This window comes from Triticum dicoccoides, chromosome 6A (assembly GCF_002162155.2).
Source record: "Triticum dicoccoides isolate Atlit2015 ecotype Zavitan chromosome 6A, WEW_v2.0, whole genome shotgun sequence".
Taxonomy (NCBI): Eukaryota; Viridiplantae; Streptophyta; class Magnoliopsida; order Poales; family Poaceae; genus Triticum; species Triticum dicoccoides.
Genome location: NC_041390.1, coordinates 197886275 through 197896934, shown reverse-complemented (window position 1 = coordinate 197896934; position 10660 = coordinate 197886275). Strand labels below are relative to the sequence as shown.

At 49.9% G+C, this 10660-nt stretch overlaps 1 protein-coding gene and 1 long non-coding RNA gene across 2 annotated transcripts; one reads left to right on the top strand and one right to left on the bottom strand.

Moving 5' to 3' along the window:
- Nucleotides 1–1390: 1390 nt before the first annotated feature.
- On the top strand, nt 1391–1714 carry LOC119319143. Its single transcript, XR_005154370.1, has 2 exons — nt 1391–1507; nt 1639–1714. It is a non-coding gene; the product is annotated as an uncharacterized LOC119319143 (long non-coding RNA).
- Nucleotides 1715–4049: 2335 nt separating this feature from the next.
- LOC119314443 (F-box/kelch-repeat protein At1g80440-like) lies at nt 4050–5374 on the bottom strand. The gene has a single exon (XM_037589163.1). It carries the CDS (start codon nt 5258–5260, stop codon nt 4142–4144), a length of 1119 nt encoding a protein of 372 aa, XP_037445060.1. The 5' UTR covers nt 5261–5374; the 3' UTR covers nt 4050–4141.
- Nucleotides 5375–10660: the final 5286 nt, after the last annotated feature.

The following is a 10660-nucleotide window of genomic DNA, read 5'->3' as shown; positions in this document are numbered from 1 at the left end:
TCGGATATGTATTTGTGCCCTTGCCGACCGGCCGTAGATACTCAAATACATACACATATGATGTATAAATACAAAATGGGTATTCGGATATGTACGCACACGAGCTTGCCGGCCGGTCGAGACACCCGAATACATACACGTACAAAGCTAGACTACTACATCTAGCCAATGTGCATGTGGCCAGGACGTACGCATGCACACGAATTTCTTGCACCAACATTTCATGCACGTGCATGTGAAAGAACGTGGGCAGCTTGCCATTCATGATTGTGCCATGCTAAATGAATTTTGCCTTTGTATTTATAGCCTGCATAAAAATCTCATTAAAAATATATATATATATATGTATTATTTTATGCAACAGTGGACAAAAACTCATCAAACAACAATTTTGTGTTGGTTACTCGTATTCCTCAGCTTTCCATTTATGCATGTCTTTTGTGTACACAACTATTTGCACTTTATGAAGTTGTCCTGGATTGTGTCATATGTAAAATCTTATATCATGAGGAATGGCTTAAATTCTTAAATACACTTTCTGCCATTAGGTGTATTTGCTATGTGTATTTAACTTGCTTATCCCGTGATCAATCTAAGAAAAAGTAGCTCATTCCATAGTCTCACTTTCCCATACATGTAAGGTAATCTATGTAAGATTTGTTATTACATATCATTTTTTTAGGCCTGTGTTGCTAATACTAAGTAATAGGTTTACATATATAGATGCAAAAGGGGGTGAAGAAACCAGTATTTTGCCAGCTCATGTGGCCAAACTAGCTTTTAATGAGAGTAATGATAGAGTGGGAACACAAGTTATAGAACAGAAAGAAAAACGGTTGATGTATGCTCTTTGTTTCTATTGTGTTTTTGTTTTTTGCGATTCAATATGAGAAAATCTGTTTCAGTGACTGGTATGACACACAATGATATTTCCTAGTGTTAGTTGGACAGGAACATGGGGTGTCCGAACCCGACTCGGATTCGGGTGTCTGACTCGGCAATATAATTTTGGACACAGCAAATGACATTTGTTCTACGAACGTGTATAATATCTGATATTGATTCATACTATCGCGTCCTGCCAAAAAATGTAGGTGTCCGTGTAGAACTGCTTCTGTCTACTTTCTCTATGTATACGGCATAGCTGTGTCTGCTCTTCCTTATGATGTTCTGTGTTGACACAAGCATTATTTCCCCCCTCAGCAGAGGCTCTAGTATGGTTTAATTAGCTCTGCATTTACACTGCAGGAAACTGAGAGTGAAGATGATGGTCTTGATGTTGACGTGGGTGATGATGAGCTAGAGGAACCTGAGCATGGACATGAAGTTGATGTACCATCTGAACCTGAGGTTAAAGAATCTGCTCCAGTGCCTGTACATTCTAAAGACACAGAAAAACAACTTTCAAAGAAGGAATTGAAGAAGAAAGAGCTTGCAGAACTAGATGCTGTTCTGGCCGAGTTGGGGATTTCTGAAAATGCTACACTGGCTGACGTCACGAGTAAATGTATGTAATGTAATCATGCTATGACCTATACAAAATCGATCGATCAACCGTTCTTTATCTTCTCGTTAAATGTTTTTGTGCGTGTGTAATCTTTACTAAACTGACAAGTGTTTGATTTTGGTACTTTTCAGCTGAAAGAAAGCCTGATGGACAGAAAGGAGATGGGGATAAGAAGGGTCTTCCTGTACCATCAGAAAGCAAGACTTCGAAAAAGAAGAAACTAAGGAAGGAGAAACCATCTAAGGATTCCAAAGACCAGCCCAATGAAGTGGATTCCAGCAAGGACCATGGAGAGGCGGCCGATGATACAAAGTCTGGAGAGGAAGCTACCGCTGTAGACTTGAAGGAGAAGATGAAGAAGATAGCTGCATCGAAAAAGAAAAAATCAAGCAAGGAGGTGGATGCTGCCGCCAAGCACGCTGCGATGGAGGCCGCCGCTAGGAGTGCGAAGCTCGCTGCTGCAAAGAAGAAAGAGAAGAGCCACTACAACCAACAGCCCGTGCGATAGACCGCCTTCATCTCGAGCTTCAGTATAAGCAGCGCGCTTGTTGGATCCATTTGCATCACGTGATGCATCTTGCCTTGGCAACAAATAGTGGTGCTCTCTCTGCTTGCTTCAGATTACTTAACATGAGTATATGGACCATACCTGCTGTCATTTCCGTTGGAGCCCCATTTTCACCTCTGGTATGGAGCCAATCAACACTAGTGGTTAATGAACTTCCAGTTGTATTATCACCATGCACAGTTCATAATCGGTAAGCTAAGATTGTGCTATGTTAGTATGTTTCATCATGCATTGTCTGGATTTCTGGCTGTGGTTGGTATTCTTAGTTTCTTACCCTTGTCATTTGCACATACTCAAAACCCACCAGATGTTGCCTGGTAGGATACATCTGCTGCCTCAGATGTATTGTTCTCATCTGTGCTTTTATGCCTTATCATTTGGTCCTGGCATTGCTTTAGTTATATGTACTGAAACGATTTGGACGTGGATTACGCAAGCTTAGTGTATGCTGTCATGGATCATAGATCAAACATCTTGGAGGAAAAGTTGAACGATTCTTCATCCGACGTGCAGTAACCCAATGGCAGATTCCCTTGCTGATCGGATGAACTTTCTTTCATTGACAACTGATTAGTATGGGTTAGGAGAAACTAAAAGCAACCACACGAGTATTCATGCCACTCCCGACAAGCAATTGCACAAGAAATCCATAATATAGACTAATAACATCTCTAGCAGATCCCCTGAAACTCAAATTTGAGGAGCAAAAGTGACTTCTGAGAAAAAATGAGTCAACTAGCAATTTGAACGAAATATGAGTTTTTGATTCCCAAAATCAGCCCCACCTCTCTTAAATTTCGTCTGCCGCCGTTCAGCAGACTAAAACTCCCGCAGCTCCTCCTGCCCACCCTGACGACACTGCCCTGCTACCCGCCACCGGCCGCCCCCTTCCCCGATGAACATCCGAATGGGTGGGCCGTCCGCCACTGCACCCTTGGACACCAACGGCGGTGCTGGAGACCCACCAGCGGCTACGAATTCAGCGGCGCAAGCTCCAAAAAGGCGGCAAAAGGGGAGGAACATCGGCAGCAAAGCGTCAACGACAGACCCTCAGGCACGACCACCTTACTGACCTTGGTGCAACGGACCGACAAAAGGAATTGTTCGCCGACCGAAAAGGCGGCTGTCAACACAGCGACGATCGCAAAGAAAAAGAAGAATGCGCCTGGTCTACGTACCCTCGCCATGTCGCGGCTCCCGCAAGTGCCACCCCGCCTCCTCCTGCCACGTAGCCAACCCCTCCGCCACTGTTGTCCATCGATGGGATGAATTCGTACACTACAAGTTGCGATGGCGACATGCTCAAAAAAATGCCGATAAGGTGATTTTCTTCGCTTTCCGTTTTATAGTTTACAATTTCTTAGTATAGTGATGCATTGTCCGATATTTGTTGGTGCAATCGAGTGATCCTGAAGGTTTTGGTGATTGTTGGACAGAAACAGTGTGGGACTAATTAATGTGTTTGCTAGTGCACATAAATTTAGAATTTGGAGAAGATTGCTAAAATCTTCAAAGAACTTTGCTATAAACTTTTGAGATAGTTATCTACGCAGCAGAGAAGTTTGCTAGCTTTGAGGAGTTTGCTATCTAGACTTTTTTTCTAGTGTGATGCTTAATCGAAATTACATACGAACTAAAATGAGTGAGCAAACAAATTAAAACGTGTCTTATATACATCCGACTAAAGAAAAACTAAGAATGTCCTATATTTGTGAACAAAGAGAGTAGCATATTTCTCTTCACATTCACGCATGCCACCTCATCATATAAACATGCATTGAAAAAAGTCCAACTCAACATTCAAACATGTAGGGATCACCTTAGTAACTAAATACAATGAATTATATATATTTTTAATTTTAATTTGTATATTATTATGTATCCAAACATTCATGTCTAATATATTGCAACCGATCCCATGGCAACGCGTTGGGTATCGTCTAAGTACATGTTGCAGTCTTGTAGATTTTTCCGTATGGTTTAAATTTTAGTACGTTGTTTTCTAAACGCCACTAACATTCAGATTTAATTGACAACTGTACATATACTGATTTTTTGTTACTGTATCATACTTCTACGCAGCACGCGGCTTGCACGTGCCCGGCGAACTCCTGCGGCGCCCGGGCGCGCGCCCACGACGGCGCCGCCCCGTTGGTTCCAGCCTCCTTGTTGAGCACATACACGGCCTGCTCACCGCCGTGGCGCCCGGCGCCGATGGCGGCCACGCGGCCGTCCCCGATGGCCACGATGACCGTCGCCGCGCGCCCGTCCTCCGGTACCGGCGCCACCGCCCGCCACCCGCTGTCGCCGTCCCGCACCGCGAGGTGGCCGTCACGTAGCATGTACATGGCGCCTGCCGCGGACGGCGCGGCGCAGCACGTCCCCGGGCACGCCCCCTCGTTGACTATCCTGTCCAGCACTGGATCCCACGCCCAGGCGTCTGTGTCGAATGCCTCGCCGGTGCCGGTGAACCGGCCCTGCGCCTCCGTCGGGTACCCGCCAACCACGACGAACCTGGCGCCGACGCGGACCCCTCTTGGCTCGTCCCGCTCCAGCGCCATGTCGGGCAGCGCCGCCCACGCGTCGGCCTCGGCGTCGTATGCCGCCGCCGACCGCAGCGCGTTCTTCTCCTCGTCGTGGCCGCCGGCGACGAACACCCTTCTTCCGGTCGCCGCGCATGCGAAGAACGACCGACGCGGCCCAGGCATCGGCGCGCCGCTCCGCCACGCGCCCTCCAGGAAGTCGTACACGTGCACCGTGTCCGTCGGCGCCCACGTCTCAGGGTCCCAGCCGCCCACCACCACCAGCTTCCTCCTCTCGCCACAGGCCACGGCGGCGAGCTGGCAGAAGAGCGGGAGCCCCCGGCCGCCTGGGAGCGGGGGCAGAGTGACCCACCCTCCGTCGGCCGGGTCGTGGAGCACGAGCCGGTAGGAGTTGGAGAGGGCGGCGGACGCAGCGTACTTGCGGGCCGGGCCGGAGGCGGCGAGCGCAGGAAGGGCCTGGGCGAGGGCGAGGATTGGGCGGGCATGGCCGTTGGCCCGGCGGAGGCGGCCGTAGAGCGGCGACTCCACCTCCGCCTTCCACTGCCGCGAGGTGCGGCGCGCTGCTGGGAGCTGACGGAACCCCACCCGGAGCAGGCATTCCCGCGCCACCTCCTCCGGGAGCCCCGGAATCAGGTCACCCATCTTCGATCAACCTCAACCGATGCACAACCTTAATTCACTCACTCCTTCAAACGAAAAGAACCGATAACAATCCGCTTCTTGCTCTCTGGTTTGGAACCCTACTACGCAACGAGAATCAAGCAGTGAGTTGTGGGTTGTGGCTGCGCTGAGCTGTTTGGGGACGCGGCGGGATGGCGCGCTTTATACCGGAGAAAGCAGCATTTTTTAAATTTATTGTACAAACCAGGGGGGTTGCGCGGGAATGCGAGAGACGGTTTTTCGAGCGGCGCTCGCCATCCTGATCCCGTATCATATGCGGAAACAGCTTGCCTTCAAAAAAATTGGTCAGGATGGAGACGTCGCCCTCTCGGCCCGGTGGCGTGCGGCATTACAGTACAATGTAATTGCTCCGTCCCCAGTTTCGTGCCAGGCCGCCGGTCGCCGTCGCCGGGATCCGACCGGCCGGCTACGAAGAGTGTGGCTATTTATTTATTTTGATCTGAGAGCGTGGATATTGAAACCTCTCGGATGGCGATCTCCAGTGCAGGCAGCAGCAGAGGTATTTTGTCCGGACAGACAGAATACTGACGGTCAGGAAACGACGGCACGGAAGAGCTGTTTGCTTCGTATACACAGGTGCCGGGCAATTGTTGTTTATTCATGGAAACCGATCGCTCTCTTGTGGATTTGGGGATTACCAGAACTTATCCAGCGGCGACCGTAAGATTCTGCGGCTGCCGACCGTGGGCGAACGAGCCGCCAGCCCGCCACACATCCACGTCGCTGCTTGTGGCAATCCGCTGCGAATAGCAGCTAGCTGAAGTTCTACCGTTTCAGTCCCCGTTTGGAACGCAGATATGAAAAACAAAACAAAAAATAGGAAAACAATATGAATTGAATATCATGTTGTAAATTTATTATAGTAATGTACTCGTTTGGATGCTCAACAGTATCTTGCACGGTAATTTTGCATGGAATTGTTTCTTCAGACTAAAGAGAAGAAGAGATGACACCAGTTGTATTGGACTTCTTTTTTTCGCCAATACGCAAAGTTTGCATATCATTTCATTGATAGGTAGGAGAGAACAAGAGTAACATAGATAAGAGAGGGGGAAGTGGGAAAGAATACAACACAACATAATCTTTCCTAGCTCAAACTCCAGCCAAGGAAGGCGAGGAGACGAGACCCAGAGCACCTAGACCACGTCACAACCATCGCAAGGCACCACCGTCGCACGGCCACCGCTCCAGGACAGACCAAATCAACGTACCCCCACCTTAAGCGCCTAGAGGAGTTGGCAAGTGGGAAGCAGGGTTCGGCTGAGCAGGAGGAAGAAGACATGGATGAGGCACCGACGATGTCGTACATTGCGCCCCGGATGCCCATGCCCTGAGAAGCAGCCCAAAACCAAGCTTGGCGTCCACCATCTTCAATTCCAACACCGGAGACGCCAGGAGCAACCAAGACCGCGCCTTCAAAAAGGATACGCCGTCGGGACGCCGCCGCTGTCCGCTTTGGTGAACCAGACCTAGGGGTTTCCCCCGGTGCGCGAAGCAAGACACAGACAAAAGACCATGGCAGCGCCTTCAACAAGGACACGGCACCCGCAAGTGTCGCCACTGCCAGCAACAACAAGCTGAGCAAGGATTTCGCCTTGGTCTTTGACTGGACAATCCCAAATGCCGCCAGCTCAGGATTCGAAGACGAGGAAACCAAAACACTCGCTTGAACCACCATCGCAGGAAGGGGAGATGCACCCTTCAACAGGAGCCGCGAGAATCGCCACCACCTAGGACATCCACCATCGCCAACCTTGCTGCAGGCACCTGATCCCCCACCATCCATCGAGGGCCAGATCTGGGCAGGGGAAACCCGGAATCGCCAACACCAGTAGTATCCACAGCCAACCAAGAGGAGGCATGGCCAGGCGAGAAGCATCCACAGCCAGCCGAAAGGAGGAGGCATGGCCGGGCCACTGGGAGGAGCAGTCGGGAGGGTCAACAGCAGCTGAAGGTCGGGGCAGGGGGTGGCGCTGCGGGAGGTGGATCTTGGGGAGAGGCCACGCTGCACCAGGAAGCAGCCGGTGACAGCGGAGGGGGCAAGACACGGCCAGCGAAGTCGCCGACAGGCCGGAGGAGGAGTGCCATGGGAGCGGCGATAGACACTCGCGCAGGAGAGCCATCAGGGCGCCGCCGCGGTGGATCCGAGGGCAGGGTGGCGCCGCGCGAGGCCCCCAGCAGCCGGAGCAGGGGATCTACCGCCAGCCGAAGCGGGTGATGCGCCGCCGGGCCGCGAGCGCGCGCGGGATGGAGACCCCGCCGCCGCCACGACGACGCGGGCTTCGCCCGGAAGTGGCTACCGGCGGCGGCGAGGGGAGGGGTCGGAGATGGGGGGGCTTGTGGCGGCGCGGCGAGATACGCCGCCCGTGTCGCCTAGGGTTAGGCGACACGGGGGCCTATCGGGTGGGTTACAAAGCCGCCGTTGGCCTAGCTGCTAGTTCGTATTGGACTTCTCAAAATGAGTGAAAATATGATGTTTGAACAATTGTTTAGAATCATCCTTTTTATTGCGAAATACTCGCATAGCTTGCAAAAACGTCTTATATTATGGGACGGAGAGAGTAATTGTTTAGAATCCTCCAAAATGCTTATGAAAGAAATGTTTTTTTTTTGCCTAAGCTTATTCTAAGATCTAAATGGCATCATGCGAAAACTTTATATAAGATTATATTCCTATGTAATTTATGTGAAACCCTTTTATTCCAGTTGGAACCTCAGTTGTTGAAACGAGGTGTTTTGCAAACTACAACCATACAATTCAAGTTGTCCATTTCTTTTTTTTAAAAAGGAGGATATATCCCTGGCCTATACATCTGGGCGATGCATGCAGTCATCTTATTAATTATTCACAAAGACATTACAAAGTAATACATCAGTAAGTCTGAAGCCACCATCTTGGCAACACACCTATCGCTACTCCTATCCCCTTGATGAAGGGGTGCCAAATGTCCGAGCCGAATACCAAACAGACATCGCACCAAAGCCTAACATCTAAAGCCGATGCCCCAGCCAAGCCACAATGCCGTGACTGGGTCACAAAGTTGTCGATTTCAAATGCTAACTAGTTGCAATTATGAGTTCAGTTCCCAAACCTCATCATGTGCTTATTTCATAATGTTCGTGGATTTTCCTTTTTTGATAAAGGGAGATTTTATTATCTCAAAATGTAGCATCAAAGCGGATACAAAGCATTATGAGTAACACCCGGTCTATAACTAAGATCACACAACAAAATTCAAAAGTCCGGTGAAAATTCAAGAAATAAAACCGACAAATCAGCAACAGTAGAGTCCTATAGACCGACACTATACCTATGGCGAAGGAGGTGGTGGGTCAATCCGTAGGTCATGCTGCCATGGGTTGGTGTCAAAACCGGCGGATCTCGGGTAGGGGCCCAAGCCGTGAGTCTAAGGATCGGTGGTAACGAGGATAACAGGGACATGGTGTTTACCTAGGTTCGGGTCCTCTCAAAGGAGGTAAAACCCTACGTCCTGCCTGATTGTATTCGATGAGTATAGGGTTTACAGGAGTTGATCTACCTCGAGATCATAATGGCTAAACCCTAGTCGTCTAGCCTATGATTATTTTGATGCCCTCTGCGGACTAAACCCTCCGGTTTATTGATACGTCTCCAACGTATCTATAATTTATGAAGTATTCATGCCATTATATTATCATTCTTGGATGTTTTACAATCATTTTATAGCAATTTTATATCATTTTTTGGGACTAACCTATTGACCCAGTGCCTAGTGTCAGTTGTTATTTTTGCTTGTTTTTTACATCGCAGGAAATCAATATCAAACGAACACCAAACACCACGAAACTTTTGTGGATTTTTTATGGATCAGAAGACATCCAGTGGGCCAGGGAAGCACCTGGGGGGGTGCCCCAAGGGGGGCACAACCCACCAAGGCGCGCCTGGGGGCCCAGGCACGCCCAAGTGGGTTGTGCCCTCCTCGGTGGCCTCCCACACTATAACACCCTGGTGTAATGATGTACAGTAATCCCTGGGTTAAGTTAATCTTTTTTCTAAACAAGTGTTTGCTCATCAGTTTCTCTTGTCTCTTTCAAATTCCAGTTGAATTCAATTTCAAATTCCGAGTGAAATCCAAATTGCTCAAACATGAAAACTAAAATGTTCATCTTGTGGCAAATAATAATTTGTTAATATTGGTGGTGAACTAACATTTTTCCAAAATGTCAAAGTGCCCTAAACTAGTTAAAGCTGTGGCTAAAGCAATTAAATTAAATGCCTTTTTAATTTATAAAAATTGCAAACTTTTTCAAAAGTCTCACAATCTTTTTGTGGCAGCGCACAATAATTCTTTGAAATTTTTTGGCCAGTGGCATAATTTTGCAAAGTCAATTGTGGCTAAAAGAAAAGGCAAAAGCTGCTAGAAAAAGAAAAACAAAAACAGAAAAGGAAAAGGAAAAGAAAAGGGGTGGGAGAGCTCTTGGCCTTCCAATGGGCCTCGGACCATCCCAGCAGGCCGGCCAACTCCCCCTCCCCGTTCGCTCTCCCCTCCCTCGTGTTCCATCGACCTGGTGCACGCGACGAGCGCGCCCCCACCGCACCCGCTCGCCGGCGTCGAGGGGGATAATGTAACGCCCCGAGACCGTTGCGCCAGGTGTCTTCCAGTCATTCGCTGTCGTTGCCATGTCATTTGTTTGCGTGTCATGCATTTCATATCATGTCATCATGTGCATCGCATTTGCATATGTGTTCGTCTTATGCATCCGAGCATTTTCCCCATTGTCCGTTTTGCAATCCGGCACTCCTATGTCCTCCGACGCCCCCTTTTGCCTCTTTTCGTGAGTGGGTGTTAAACATTCTCGGAATGGACCGAGATTTTCCAAGCGGCCTTGGTTCACCACCGGTAGACCGCCTATCAAGTTTCGTGCCATTTGGACTTCGTTTGATACTCCAACGGTTAACCAGGGAACCGTAAAGGCCTCGTGTGTGTTGCAGCCCAACACACCTCCAAAGTGGCCCAAACCCCATCCAAACCCCCTCCATCCTCTCGGTCGTTTGATCACGATCGCGTGGCCGAAAACCGCACTCCATTTGGACTCTCCTAGCTCCCTCTACCTATATATATATGTGCCCCTCTCCGAAATTCGCGGTCTAACCCTAGGCTTTTCCCTCCTCGCGCCGCCGGACATGTCCATCCGCGCCGGACATGTCCGCCGGACACACTGCTCCGTCCAATAAGGTCGTGCCACATCACCCCGCCGCCTCCCTCCTCCACTCACAGCGCGCCACACGTCTTCCCCGGCCTCCCCACCGCGCCGCGGCCCACCGAGCCCGTCCGAGGCCCTCCCGGCCCGGAGCCGCCGCCGCCGTCTCCCGCGCGGGCC

What these genes read in the sequence shown, in the direction of transcription:
- LOC119314443 (XM_037589163.1), bottom strand. Translation starts at nt 5,260, where the DNA reads ATGGGTGACCTGATTCCGGGGCTCCCGGAGGAGGTGGCGCGGGAATGC.